The sequence below is a fragment of the Pichia kudriavzevii genome, chromosome 4, assembly GCF_003054445.1.
Source record: "Pichia kudriavzevii chromosome 4, complete sequence".
Taxonomy (NCBI): Eukaryota; Fungi; Ascomycota; class Pichiomycetes; order Pichiales; family Pichiaceae; genus Pichia; species Pichia kudriavzevii.
Window position 1 is genome coordinate 530,802 of NC_042509.1, and position 14,061 is coordinate 544,862.

The 14,061-nt window shown below is 41.4% G+C and overlaps 10 protein-coding genes across 10 annotated transcripts; 7 read left to right on the top strand and 3 right to left on the bottom strand.

Moving 5' to 3' along the window:
- Positions 1 to 68: 68 nt before the first annotated feature.
- C5L36_0D02530 (uncharacterized protein) lies at positions 69 to 2,516 on the top strand (the record flags this gene model as incomplete). The annotated part of the gene is made up of 1 exon (XM_029467126.1): positions 69 to 2,516. One exon carries the CDS (start codon positions 69 to 71, stop codon positions 2,514 to 2,516), a length of 2,448 nt encoding a protein of 815 aa, XP_029322986.1.
- A 138-nt stretch (positions 2,517 to 2,654) lies between these two features.
- Positions 2,655 to 3,791, top strand: C5L36_0D02540 (uncharacterized protein; the record flags this gene model as incomplete). The annotated part of the gene is made up of 1 exon (XM_029467127.1): positions 2,655 to 3,791. One exon carries the CDS (start codon positions 2,655 to 2,657, stop codon positions 3,789 to 3,791), a length of 1,137 nt encoding a protein of 378 aa, XP_029322987.1.
- A 26-nt stretch (positions 3,792 to 3,817) lies between these two features.
- C5L36_0D02550 (uncharacterized protein) lies at positions 3,818 to 4,726 on the bottom strand (the record flags this gene model as incomplete). The annotated part of the gene is made up of 1 exon (XM_029467128.1): positions 3,818 to 4,726. The coding sequence occupies one exon, from the start codon at positions 4,724 to 4,726 to the stop codon at positions 3,818 to 3,820; it is 909 nt and encodes a 302-aa protein (XP_029322988.1).
- A 523-nt stretch (positions 4,727 to 5,249) lies between these two features.
- Positions 5,250 to 5,705, bottom strand: C5L36_0D02555 (uncharacterized protein; the record flags this gene model as incomplete). Its single annotated transcript, XM_029467129.1, has 1 exon — positions 5,250 to 5,705. The coding sequence occupies one exon, from the start codon at positions 5,703 to 5,705 to the stop codon at positions 5,250 to 5,252; it is 456 nt and encodes a 151-aa protein (XP_029322989.1).
- A 1,740-nt stretch (positions 5,706 to 7,445) lies between these two features.
- C5L36_0D02570 (uncharacterized protein) lies at positions 7,446 to 8,270 on the top strand (the record flags this gene model as incomplete). Its single annotated transcript, XM_029467130.1, has 1 exon — positions 7,446 to 8,270. One exon carries the CDS (start codon positions 7,446 to 7,448, stop codon positions 8,268 to 8,270), a length of 825 nt encoding a protein of 274 aa, XP_029322990.1.
- A 2-nt stretch (positions 8,271 to 8,272) lies between these two features.
- On the top strand, positions 8,273 to 10,021 carry C5L36_0D02580 (uncharacterized protein; the record flags this gene model as incomplete). The annotated part of the gene is made up of 1 exon (XM_029467131.1): positions 8,273 to 10,021. One exon carries the CDS (start codon positions 8,273 to 8,275, stop codon positions 10,019 to 10,021), a length of 1,749 nt encoding a protein of 582 aa, XP_029322991.1.
- Positions 10,022 to 10,212: 191 nt separating this feature from the next.
- On the top strand, positions 10,213 to 11,643 carry C5L36_0D02590 (uncharacterized protein; the record flags this gene model as incomplete). Its single annotated transcript, XM_029467132.1, has 1 exon — positions 10,213 to 11,643. The coding sequence occupies one exon, from the start codon at positions 10,213 to 10,215 to the stop codon at positions 11,641 to 11,643; it is 1,431 nt and encodes a 476-aa protein (XP_029322992.1).
- A 236-nt stretch (positions 11,644 to 11,879) lies between these two features.
- C5L36_0D02600 (uncharacterized protein) lies at positions 11,880 to 12,155 on the bottom strand (the record flags this gene model as incomplete). The annotated part of the gene is made up of 1 exon (XM_029467133.1): positions 11,880 to 12,155. The coding sequence occupies one exon, from the start codon at positions 12,153 to 12,155 to the stop codon at positions 11,880 to 11,882; it is 276 nt and encodes a 91-aa protein (XP_029322993.1).
- A 286-nt stretch (positions 12,156 to 12,441) lies between these two features.
- C5L36_0D02610 (uncharacterized protein) lies at positions 12,442 to 13,047 on the top strand (the record flags this gene model as incomplete). Its single annotated transcript, XM_029467134.1, has 1 exon — positions 12,442 to 13,047. The coding sequence occupies one exon, from the start codon at positions 12,442 to 12,444 to the stop codon at positions 13,045 to 13,047; it is 606 nt and encodes a 201-aa protein (XP_029322994.1).
- A 183-nt stretch (positions 13,048 to 13,230) lies between these two features.
- On the top strand, positions 13,231 to 14,022 carry C5L36_0D02620 (uncharacterized protein; the record flags this gene model as incomplete). Its single annotated transcript, XM_029467135.1, has 1 exon — positions 13,231 to 14,022. One exon carries the CDS (start codon positions 13,231 to 13,233, stop codon positions 14,020 to 14,022), a length of 792 nt encoding a protein of 263 aa, XP_029322995.1.
- Positions 14,023 to 14,061: the final 39 nt, after the last annotated feature.

Here is a 14,061-nt window from a genome sequence, read left to right on the forward strand (position 1 = left end):
GTAATTTTAAAGAAAAACTCTTATACATTAGTGGTGTAGTCTAGACCAATACGTTTCAGCAACTGAGAATGGCTAGGAGACCGACAAAAGTACAGTCTGAGGAGAAATCTTTTCAAAATGCGGCTAAGAAGAGGACGCACGAAGAACAAAATGAGAGTTCTGATGAAGAATTTGAGTTGAATGGAAAAATCAATCCAGATGATAGTGATGACGAGAGTGCATCAGAACCAGAAGCAGGAGAACCTTCTGAAGAGGATTCTGAAGCAGAGTTGAATGCAATGCTAGAACAAGAAGAAGGTGAAGCAAGTGAGGGAGAAAGTGACAGTGATTTATCGTTTTCTGACGAAGATGATACAAAGTCGCTGACTGATCGTTTATCTGATGTCAAACTTCGTACATTATCAAGCGAATCGTTGAAAAAACTTGACGAGGTTCATACCACCTTTGTAGACGGTAGGCCAAGGATCATCAAACCCGAAATCGAGCCTGTTTATGATTCCGATGATTCTGATCAAGAAGAATTTAATACAATTGGAAATATTCCGTTGAGTGCTTATGAGGAATATCCACACATTGGTTATGATATTAACGGTAAGAGGATCATGAGGCCTGCAAAGGGCTCTGCTCTTGACCAGCTGTTGGAAAACATCGATCTACCAGAAGGTTGGACCGGTTTGCTCGATAAGAACTCTGGTTCTGCGTTAAACATCAGTGAAGAAGAATTGGAGTTGATTCGTAAGATTGAGAAAAATGAGAATACAGATGAAAGCATAAACATGTATGAGCCAACAATTGAATGGTTCACGTCAAAGACCGAAATAATGCCGTTAAGTGCAGCACCAGAACCAAAGAGTAGATTTACACCTTCCAAGCATGAAGCTAGAAGAATCATGAAGATTGTGAAGGCGATCAGAGAAGGAAAGATCATTCCACCAGATCAAAGGAAAAAAATACAAGAAGAGGAAGAAGAAAACCATTATGATTTATGGGAAGGTGTTGATGATGAAATTACAAAAGATCATATTATGACTTTAAGAGCACCTAAATTACCTCCTCCAACGAATGAAGAATCATACAATCCACCTGAGGAGTATTTACTCACGCCAGAAGAACAAAAGCAGTGGGAGGAAATGGATCCATCTGAACGTGAACGTAACTTTATCCCCCAAAAATATGGTTCATTAAGAAAAGTTCCTGGCTATGGGGAAAATATTCGTGAACGGTTCGAGAGATGCCTAGATTTGTACCTTGCACCAAGAGTTCGTAAGAATAAACTGAATATCGATCCGGAATCCCTTGTTCCTGAGTTACCATCTCCTAAGGATTTGAGACCATTCCCTATCAGAACATCCACCACATATGAAGGTCATGAGGGTAAGATTCGTACATTATCAGTCGATCCAACTGGTAACTGGTTAGCAACAGGTTCTGATGATGGTACTGTTCGTATTTGGGAAGTTTTGACAGGTAGGCAAGTTCACAAATTTAATATTATCGACACGGAAGAAAACAGTGAAGATCATATCGAATCAGTTCAGTGGAACCCAGATCCAGATTGCGGTATTTTGGCAATTGCAGCTGGTGAAAACATCTATATTTGTATTCCACCGATCTTTGGCTATGAAATTGAAAATGAAGGGCACACAAGAATTGAGGATGGTTTTGGTTTTGCGAAAATGAAGAACAACTCTAGTGATATGAAAGGTGTGGCTTCTGATAATGAGGAGGAAGAAAGAGACGAAGAAGGTGGTGCTAACCAAACTGAAAATGATAAGAAGAATGCAGCTGAATGGTTCAAGCCTACCAAGGCGCAACTTGAAAATGGTATTTCATTGGTTATCACAACCAGTAGAGGTTCATCAGCTTGTACGATTAAGAAGTTAAACTGGCATCGCCGTGGTGATTACTTATTGTCGGTTGCACCTGACGGAGGTAACAAGGCGAGTATTCTAATCCATCAACTGTCCAAGCATGCGTCACAATCACCTTTTTCCAAAAGTAGAGGTATTCTAATGGATGCAAAATTCCACCCGACAAAACCAATTTTAATAGTAATGTCACAAAGGTATATCAGAATTTACAATCTACAACTTCAACAATTGGTCAAGAAGTTACTACCAGGTGCAAGGTGGTTGTCTTGTTTGGACATCCATCCAAGAGGTGGTGACCATCTGATTGCCGGTTCTTATGATAAGAGAGTCTTATGGCATGACTTAGATTTGGCTGCAACACCATATAAAACATTAAGATATCATGAAAAGGCGGTTAGGTCTGTTGCATTCCACAAGGGAACGTTGCCATTATTCTGTTCTGCTTCTGATGATGGGGCAATTCATGTCTTCCATGCCACCGTTTATGATGATTTAATCACAAATCCGCTACTGGTTCCTTTAAAGAAGTTAGAAGGACATAAAGTTGTTAACTCTCTAGGTGTTTTAGATGTTTGTTGGCATCCACGGGAAGCATGGTTGTTCTCTGCTGGGGCGGACCATGTTGCTAGATTGTGGACAACTTAAGTGTTCACTTATATATATTATAAAGGTGTTTTGTAGTGATAGGTAAATTTCAGTGTAAATACGCATATTTTAGATAGTTTTTTTTTTACCACCGACCCCTAGATTACGCATGGTTTTATAGTTTTAGGGTGTTCCACAATGGGGCTAAAAGTGAGAAGTATAGTGTATACGTTACTTACGTATACAGCATACACAGCATATAGTTATAGACTAACACAACATGTGATTGTTGAACGAGAAAAATTGCATGAATACGGGATAGACAAGAGGTTTGATACGTTAGAAATACTTGGTCGTTTCGAAAATCCTTTTAAAGAGTACCGACCACAGACAATCTATGAATTTTTCGTTATGAGGTTGATTGAGCTGACTGAAATAGGGAAGAAGAGAGGCAATGTTCCTGATGATATGGATGACAGGAAAAAAAGTTTGGGTTGGATGAAGGCATCTGTAGATAAGATCAAAGAGTTGGGGGAGACATGCAATGATAAAGTTGGATATACATGGTTAGGGCAAAGCTGCGGTATTCTACAGTCTGGGAATAAGATGTTTCTAATGGATCCACTATTTGAAGATTGGATTGTCAACAAATGGGTCGGACCAAGAAGAATTGTACCGAGCCCATTAAATATCGACGAGATGATGGAGTTGAGTCCAGACTATGTAGTTGTTAGTCACGATCATCCCGACCATCTTGGCGATGAGACAACAAGGAAATTTTCCCAGTTGGATTTGAAATGGATTGTGCCATTTGGAGTCAAAGATTTCCTTTTGGACCATAATGTTAAGGAGGAATCCATTATTGAAATGAAATGGTGGGAGAAGCAGCAACTTGATTCGGAGTTTGAGATTGTTTGTTTACCTGCGATGCATTGGTCGGGAAGGAAACTATACGATGCCAACCAATCCCTATGGAGTAGTTTTATGATTTTGAAAAAAGGCCGATCGATTTTCTACCATGGAGGAGATACGGGATATGTCGATGGACTGTTCAAAAAAATCGGTGACAAATATGGTCCAATTACACTTGCAGCCCTTCCCATTGGGCAATATTGTCCTGAGTGGCATCAGAAACCTAGACATATTAGTCCATTGGAGAGCATCAAGATGATGAAGGAAATGAAGGTTGAAAACATGGTGGGAGTTCATTGGGGGACATTTACTCTAAGTTCGGAGGATTATCTAGAGCCCGCTGACAAGTTGACGGAGATCAATGCCGAGGGTGCAACTGTTCCGCAACCTGGATTCACCAATATATACAATATTTCCAAATAGAAACAAGAGTAGAATACAAAAGAAGTCTATAGAGATTTAGTCAATTCTAGAAATTCGGTAAACTCTTCCTCTTTCATTGGATAAGTGTGTTTGACTGTCTCTGGGAAAGTTTGTGATTTGACCTCGTTTCCAAAGGTATTTAGAGAATCCACTGCCAATTGATGGAAGTTCATATACTGTTTAACAAACTTGGCATTCTTGGCATCCAACATACCCAAGGCGTCAGCCATCACCAGAACTTGACCCGACGTCTTGTTGCCTGCACCTATACCAATGGTAGGTATCCTTAAGTGTTCGGTGATGAACTGCGCCAACTTTTCAGGTATACATTCCAAAACCAGCATTTTGCAGCCAATTTCTTGTAGATGTAAGGCTTGTCTGTATATATCCAATGCGTTTTCAGCAGACTTACCCTGTGCCTTGAATCCGCCCAAGGCGTTGAACCGTTGTGGTGTCAGGCCTAAATGGCCCGTTACAGGTATGCCGAAACTGGTCAAAGTTTTGATTCTGTCGGTTAGTTCGTAAGAGCCTTCGATTTTAATTGAGCCGATTTTCCCGATTTTCATGAGTTTGATTGCCGTTTCGACACATTTCTCCGTGGAAGATTCAAAGGAGCCAAATGGAATGTCGGCAATTATAAATTTGGAATCGATGCCACGTACCACCGATTTCGTAGAATGGTAGAAATCATCGAGATCCAGTTCCAAAGTGGACGGGTGTCCCTTTGCAACCATAGCCAACGAATCCCCCACCAGCACTGCGTCGACTGATGCTGCAGCGTCTGCTATGCGGCCCGTTATAAAGTCATGTGCCGTGATCACCGAGATTGGTTGGTTCTTGGCATACAATTTGTACATGTCCGACAGTGTGGATTGTCTTACCACCGAGTGTGTTGAGTATCTTCTTAATGCTGAAAACATGTATTTCTTGACCATTTCCAAGTCGACACGGAAACAAGGACTTCTATCAAGGGAATTGACGGCTTTCTCGTAAAGGGAAACGGATTTAGTAATCAATTCCCATAAAGAGGAAATGCAAGTCTGCTGTGAAAGTGACGTTTATTTCAGTACTTGACATCAAAACGTGAAAAAAAAAAAAAAAAAGAAATTCAACTTGAGTTACTCTATTAGGTGAGTTTCCAAAGTCGGAATGCTCGTAAAGAGTACAAACACGGACACGGGGATAACTTTGATGGAGTCACCTTGACGAGTCGACTGTAGAGGGAGGGGAGGGGAAGGGGAGGGGGAGGACCACAGGTATGGTGGCAGTCAAGGTGGCAATCAAGGTCTCCATATGGGAGAAGGTTTAGTAGACGAATAAAAAGGTTCTCTTTAAATGAATAATAAATAGGGGATGTAAGTATATATGTATGTTTGTATGAGGGGTGTATACAGATAGAAATAGACTGGACGGCTCCACGAGAGACGGCCTTGACATTGGGGAACATCTTCTGTGTTATTAGAGCTTGCCCTCCAAGTCCTTTCTGGCATATCTGGCGCCACAATAGCCGCAGGTAGCCACCTTGTCCTTGTCGAGGTTGATGTACACCTTTGGATGTCCCTGCACAAAGTCGGTGCCATGGCAGACGGCAATGTTGCCATGGACAAACGAAACTGGCTGTTTCTTGATGAGTTCAATGGCTGCAAGGGGCTGGGGCTGCATGGAGAGGTCTTTACCGACAAATCTAGGGTCTGTCTTCACAAGCTCGTCTCTGTTTCTCTGGGACACCGACCATGTGGTTGCTCTATTAGGCGCCTGTTTGTACGTAGAGGATGGAATGACGTCCAAGGGGTCCTGAGGAATGACGGTCGAACCAGTCTCTCCAGCTGCAGCTGAAGCTGCTGTAGTGGAAGTTGCCGTCTTTGTGGCAGTGGCAACATGACGTCTGGCACTAGATGTGAATCTGGCAAACATGGCAGAATTGGATGTATGGTATATGTGATGTACAATCCGGTTAAGGTCTCTCCTACACCTGTCCAAATCAACCTCACCGAATGAACCGTTGTTTTGGTGTCTGTCTCTCTCTTCGTCGCTCTAGTGTGCACTGATTTCTTCTACAATGGTTGATTTCCTAAGGCTCCTTTGAGAAACGCGCACATTGGCTGAGGGGAACGCTCTCTACCGTGCACCACGACACGGCACGGCGTTGTGGGCGCGCAAGCGCCCTTTCGCCTTTTTTTTTTACACGGCCGGATCCGGAAGGCGCGACGCGGGGGAGAAAAAAAAAGGGGGGGGAGAGTGGAAACAGGTACAGAGCATATAGAGGCGTATTTGGATATACATATATAACGTGTTGTTGTGTATGAGTAGACAGTTGTGTCCTACGAGGGTATACGTGGTGTATCTGTATTTGGGTGTTTGTATTTGTATTTGGGTGTTTGTATTTGTATTTGGGTGTTTGTATTTGTATTTGGGTGTTTGTATTTGTATTTGGGTGTTTGTATTTGTATTTGGGTGTTTGTATTTGTATTTGGGTTTTTGTATTTGTATTTGGGTGTTTGTATTTGTATTTGGGTGTTTGTATTTGTATTTGGGTTTTTGTATTTGTATTTGGGTGTTTGTATTTGTATTTGTATTTGTGTTTATATTTGGGTATTTGTATTTATATTTGGGTATCTGGCTGGCATTGCATGTCTTCTGTATCCAGTGATTGTGTTCTCGTTGGCAGAGACACATGCATTGTGCCATGTAGTGTAGTGTTTGAAAATGTTAAAACATTAGTTGTGAATAGGACTCGAGGTTATTTCCACATTATAGAAACTCTTGGCTGTTTCAACATCAGATAAAACCGTTACTATCACCGTTGCCAAACCCACCTGGTCCTTGGCCAAATGGACTCGGATCGTCCCATCTGGCTCCAAACCCGGGCGGGAACCCCCGTGGCCTTCTCCCGCCTTGTGGTCCATCTCCCGGATGGAACAATGGGTCGTCTCTACTCGGATACATGCCGCCTCCCTCATTGCCAATATGAGGAACCCGGTCGGCGTCTCCATATGGACGAATCCTCTCCACCATCGACCCAGGCGCCGCAAGCGCAGGCGCACGTGCCTCCAATAGCCGGTGCTCGTCATCAAACTTAAACATCTCCTTGTCCCCATTTAATGGTGGATCCAATGTCGCCTTGGTAACAAGTCTCTCAAACTCCTCCGGCGTGGGCGAAAACGGATACTCAATCCCACACAATATAAGTTTCTCATTGTCCACCGTCCCTTCGACGTGTCTCTCAATCGCCTCTTTGAGTTCTTGCTCGTTCTTGTATTCAGCCATTGGGGTAAAACTCTATTGACCTCCAAGAAGTACCGTTTCACTGGTATCAAACATTAGGGGGGATTTCTCGCTTAACCTCATTTTGATCTCCTTGGCTCAAAATTTTGATCTTCTCCCTCATTTTTCCCTCTTAGGAATTGCCATTTGGGGGGGAGGGAAAAAATCATGTTTAATTCCCGTCATTTTCAGTGTATTTAATTTTAATTTACTTTACTTTCACATTTACTTTACCTTGACTCTCTTTGTCAATTGTCTATTGACGTCCCTTATAGCTCGAATTGGCCTTGTTTCCCCCACCCCCCTCTGGCCCTCATCTGTGTATCAATCTAGATATCCTTATTCCACTCCTAGTGTCAATTGCCTCCCTCCCCCATCCCCCCCCCCAACATGACCACCGCAGTCCCCCTCATCTACTCATTCCCGGAATTCTCAGGTGTCGCTGAAGCCGTGGCCGATTTAGTCATCACAGCCCAAAACAAGGCACTCACTAAAGACGACGATGCTTCGCTGCGGAAACAGCTCAAGGAATCGTCAAAGAGGTTCAAGATCAGTATCTCTGGTGGATCATTGATCAACGTTTTGGTGGAAGGTCTCCTCAATAGAGACGATATACAATGGAATAAATGGGACATTTACTTCAGTGACGAAAGATTGGTGCCTTTTGACTCACCAGAATCTAATTACGGACAGGCAAAACGTAAATTGTTCGACAAGTTGAAGACAAAACCAAACATTTACCATATTGACGAATCACTTCTTCATGATCCGCAAGAATGCGCAGACAAGTACGAAAAGACCCTTATCAAAGGCTTTGCCTCAAAGGACAGCGTCAAATTGCCAATGTTTGACTTGATATTACTAGGTTGCGCTCCAGACGGACACGTTGCCTCCTTGTTCCCCAACCATGAGTCCCTTAGAGAAAACTACGCTTGGTGTGTCCCCGTTACAGAAGCCCCGGTACCTCCAAGGGAACGTATCTCTCTCTCCATACCGGTGATTTGTCATTCCCATTTGGTTGCCTTTGTTGTGGAAGGCTCGACTAAGGCACCCGTCTTACGAACCATCATGGAGAGACCCGACAAGGGATTACCTGCCTCCATCCTCATGGAGAAGGCTGCCGGCAAAGTGGCCTGGTTTGTCGACGATGATGCAATTAAAGACGTTGTGGGAATAACAAAGAAACGCTACAAATTCACCGCACTTAACAAATGAAAATGTGTACTCTCTTTTACTTCAACCTGTTTTTTTTTTTCCTTTCCTTTCCATTCCAATACTATATAGTCTTGCTTCTACCTCCTTCCCCTTCTTTTTTCCGACTCTCATCTCTTGCACTCTTTTCTAATTCCATATACATCCAATATTCGAAAATGTCGACAATTATCGTCATTTGCTCAATTGTCACATTGTGCGTATCATACGCAATTCTAAGATCTTTGACAGATACCTCGAGATTGTCGGTACCACTATCTATAACGTTGATAGTATCGTTGTTCTTACCACTTTCGGTGACGTTCCTCATTCCAATCGACATCAACCACTCGATACCCATACTATGGAGGGCCAATTATTGGACCACCTTTATGTTGACGTGGTTCATCTTGCCATTCTGGCAGTATTACCTCACTTCCGGTGAGTTCAATACGGTGTTGCGTGTCAAGTCGTCACTCCTTCAACTTTGTAAGTTCCTTGGCTTGTTGATCATTCTCTCCATAGTCGGTCTCTTTTGGTTGATTATTAGGGGGATGTTTCAGCTCAGCTACATTAGTGCCACAATTGTCACTGCATCCCACTGCTATTCGCTTCTAATGGTTGTTTGGTTGATGATGCATGGATTGATCCATATTCCAAAGAGATTTTTCACATGGTCGTATCCGGGTAAATTGGAGCTCTTATATAGGAAGGTAAATACCCTAGAGACTGAACGTAATGATGCACTATTTGAATATAAGGAGATTTGTGGATATATCAATGGATTGGAAGTTGGAAACGATGTTGAGCGTCGTGATGCAGTATTGAAATTGAAGTCAAAAGTCCCTCCTGAATTTGAGCATATTAGGGACGTTACGTTCCACGAAGAACTGACCCTTGTTAAGGCACACGAATTGATCAAGAAGGCAGAATGGAATTATCTACATAATGACACCGTGTTCAGAGACACATTGGCAGATATACAGTATTATGAGAAGGCAGTGATGGATGAAGGAATCTTCTACAAGTATATCATGCCTTCGTTCAATAGTATTCTATTTGTTTTATTCACCGTCATTGCATTTATTGTCTTGGAGAGCGAAATCATGCATGGCACTCGGTTCTCTATACTAGGTTGGATAATCTATGGTCAATATACAGCTATAATTATGTCATTTGTTTTGGTGCTGATGATGATCTGCTCATTGAAAACACTTTCATTGATCAAGCTATTTGATATTTACAGGGTTGAATTTAATGGCAAGAGTGATCCAGTTAGTACTATTTTTTTCATAAGTTATGCATGTCGCTTAACAATACCGTTGGGTTATAATTTCATGATCATGTTGAATGAAAAAGTAGTTGGCGACTCCTCATTCTTGGCATTTGTCAATGGGAACTTGAAACTGATACCTATTGGTGTTATTTTAAATGATATAATCCCAAGGTTGTCTATTGTTCCTGTTTTATTGTCAATATTTGGTATTTGGGGGAAGTTGAAGAGATGGATGGATGGGTGGATCGACATTGATTTGGACATTGGAAACGATGATGGGATCGGCGGTGTTCAATCAGGTAAGGTAATTGCACATAGATATATAAATGACGGATTCCTCAACGATGAAAATACAAAGTTATCCATATGGAGACAGATAACATTTACCCTACAAAATGGTGTGTATAGGTTGAGAAACATGTTGGTGAGAAACAGAGGTACCCAATTAGAACTCGACCTTGACTATGATGATTACGACCTAGATAACAGGATTGTGTAGTTAGTATTTGTATAGCTTAGCATAACGTAGTATAGTGTGGCATTGGAATAGACAGTGTTAAACAATGAAATCGGAGTGTCAAGCCTCCTCTGAAAACATGCCGCGGTTTAAAGCAATTCCTCACATGTTAATATGGAGAGTTCTGGATGGAAACACCTCTGTAGGGGTAACCCAAGGGTGACCCGTATGCCATGCGATTGTTTCAGAGAGGTAATGTTAGAAGGCTGTCACAACATTTGGTGATACATTCAAGAGACGCCAGCTCACCCATAAGTTTCAATGTGAACTTGTTGAAGGTGCCGTCAAACTTTGGGTATTCGTCATCTAGAATCAACCGGATGTATAATGAGGATAGATGGCAAACTTCGATTCTTGACATGGATGTGGGTCAATTGGTTACAGACACAAGCTACAGTGAGCTGATGAAAAATGTGGATCGTGTAGAGGAACCCAAATATGGCCCATGTCCAAAGGTTGAAAACTGTGTCTTTGCATTTGGAGTTTTCGATGGACATGGAGGAGATGAGTGTTCCAATTATTTAAAGAACCACCTATTTGAAAATGTTGAGAGACTGGCCATCACCAGGGAAAGTGTTGACTTGATGAGAGAGTTCTATAAATTGAAGATATCAGGGTATTGGAAGAGATGGAATCGTCGTTTTGGACAAGTGGTTATACAAGAATGTGGATTAAGGAATGTTGAAAAATGGTGCAAGGAATATGGGGTCAAATTTAACGATTTTGTCAGCGGAAGTAAGTTTTGGGACGTACTTGACAAAATGATAGCCAGTGGCAATCTAACCCATTGGGAGATATTTCGACTACGTGTTTGGGTTTCATACTTGTTTACAGATTTGCAGTTCCTAACATATGAAAACGAGTTCAATTCAATACAGGATAAAAAGGGCAAGGTAATTAACTCAGGTAGTACATGCACATCGGCATTTATATATGGGATTGATTGGCAAGATGGTGATTTGAATCACTACTTCTACGATGAGAAAGTAGTATCGAGGCTGGTAGTTGCGCATGTTGGTGACACACGAGCTATTCTATGTGATAAAGATGGAGTTGCTAGAACTCTTACCAAGGATCACCATCCGTCGAATCCTATTGAAGCGCAGAGGTTGAGAAAATTGAGTGCTGGGTTGATCATGACAGATTCATTTGGAGAGGAGAGATACCTAAACTTTGCCAATACCAGGTCTTTTGGGGATATAAGTGCGAAAAACGTTGGTATAACAGCGGAGCCTGAGATCAGTGAGTGGCTAATTGGGGACCCTTCCATGGTGCAGTCTTATAAAAAGAGAGAAAGTTTGGAAATACCCGATTTTGGAGGTGATGAATGTTTCCTTGTGTTAACAAGCGATGGAGTGACCAATACTTTGTCTGATCAAGAAATTGTTGACATAATAATGACAAACTACAATAACAAAGGCCATAAGTGGGGGAACCCATCGAAATGTGCAAATGAGGTTGTTGAGTTTGTACAATGTATAGATGGTGATGACAATGCCACTTGTTTGGTTGTGAGGTTAGCTGGGTGGGGGAAGTGGCCAATCCTTGACCGCACGGGTAAACTAAGAGAGGAAAGAATGATGGGTTCTAGGTATCGGTTATAGAAGTAGTTGACAATAGAGTCAACTAAACTCATATATATTTGGGGTTTTGATTTACTTTTTTTTTTGGTTCTTCAATCTTTTTTTAGGAGAGACTTATTTTTTTTTCTCTCTTAAGTTTCCCTCTTAACTATCGTTTATTTATTTTGTTTCTTTTAAACTAAAAAGTATATTTATGTATGTAACATAATAATATATATATTTACAGGTAAGCAAAGATTGGAACGAGTGTGGATTCATCATTTGTTCTTAGTTTGGGTGTATGACCATCTCTTTCTGGTATGTGCAAATTCGCCTAGCTTTGAACCAACCATATCTTCACTGATCTCAACCTGCACGTAGTCTCTGCCATTATGAATCTGAAATTTTAGGCCAACAAACTGTGGTAGAATTGTGCATGACCTAGCATTGGTTCTGATGGGAGTACCATTTTTCTTTGCCTGGGCAATTGGAAGAGGAACCACAAATGGACCTTTCCAAGACGATCTTCCTAGTGCAACAATAGAAACTCTCATAGGATTGTGCTGTGTTTCCAGGGAGGGGAATTTCCTTAAATACAGTATAGTTAATGTCCTTCTAACCAACGACAACTGGAAAATGGTCAATTTTCATGTGTGCACTCTTTGGCGATATCGACGTTCCATCTCGCTACCTTTTTTTTTCCTTTTTATTAAAAAAAAATAAATAAAACACACCTTTTGCCAAATAAAGAAGGAAGCAGACCATATTAAAGCTCAGCGTGTTGTCTATCAAAGTTTGTTTAATTTTAACTGTTTCTGTCGTAGCAGTCCTTTAGACACCATGTTTCATTTGGCACAGTCTCTGTACACACATCTAATGGAATGGCCAGAGTATTCTGTGCTCATTTTGGGATTGGACAATGCTGGTAAAACAACACTTTTGGAGGAGCTTAAGGAACGATACATCAAGGGATACAAAAAAATACCATCGGGCCGGATCATCCCCACGGTGGGGCAGAACATGACCACGCTGGCGGTCGACAATGAGGTACGGTTGAAGTTTTGGGACGTTGGTGGACAGGATGCACTACGAGAATTGTGGGAGGACTACTATAGTGACTCTCATGGAATTGTGTTTGTCATTGATTCATGCGATGCGGAGAGATTGAACGAATGCAAGAATACATTAGAGAAGATTATAAACGACGATAAGGTTGAAGGGTTACCGATATTGATGTTGGCGAACAAACAGGATATGCCCCAAGCTTTAGAGATTGCCAATATAAAGGAGGTCTTTAACAAAATGGCCGAACATTTGAATGCCAACGATTCCAGTGTTTTGGCTATTTCTGCGCGTACTGGAGAAGGTGTATCTGAGGCAGTCAAATGGATCAAAGACAGGGTTGTGCTGAATAAAGATGCCAGACCTCCAAAGTTTCGCAAGTAGAGTTGAACTTGAAACGTCAATCAATAACAGCCAAATTGCGAAGTTTAGAATCTATCTTTTCTCATTTCGTCTTAATTTTGATTTTTTTTTTTTGGCTTTTTTTGTTGTTCTCCTTAGAAAAAAAAAATGAAGGCGAATCGGCAAACTCCTTAGTTACTTCAATTATGATCTTTTCCATTTGTGATGATAAACATGCTTGCAAGACATCAGAGACAATTTCAAGGATTTGCGAGAGTTCTACGTAGAACGCTATTTATACAAACACAGACAACACCCAATGAGAATGCGCTAAAATTTGTCCCTAATGGAGCACAAATACTACCCAGTAAAGAAACTCGGACTATTGAAATAAGCAACATAAAAGATGCAATCCATAAATCTGATTTAGCGTTGAAGCTATTTTCTTTGAATGATAAGGGAATATCATCCATACTATTTGGGCATGATTTCATTACGGTTGTTAAACAAGAAGGAGATTGGAATGTCTTAAAACCTCAGATCTTTGCCTTGTTAACCGAACATCTGACCATGGGCAAGCCAGTATTAAGTGAGAACTTTCTCAATGAGTTAGCAAGTGAAAGGGAAGAGTATAAGGAGGAGCTAACGGAAGAGGAAGAGGTTGTTGAATTAATCAAGGAATTATTGAGCACACGAATCCAGCCTGCCATTCAAGAGGATGGAGGGGACATTGAGTATGTTGGATTTGACCATTCCACCGGTACGGTTTCCATTAAGTTGATTGGTGCATGCAAGTCGTGTTCGAGTTCTGAGATCACGTTGAAGAGCGGAATCGAAGACATGTTGAAGTATTATATTGACGAGGTTAAGGAAGTGATCAAGATTGAGGAGCCAATTATCAAGAGTGAAGATGTTGATGTAAATGCCGCCAAGACTGCCGACGGTGTGAATGGAATGGGTGTCCAAGACATGAGGAGAATGTCTGGGTCAGACGATGAGTTACCACCGAGTTTGTAAATAGAATCATTTTAGTATACAATAAACAACATTAAAATA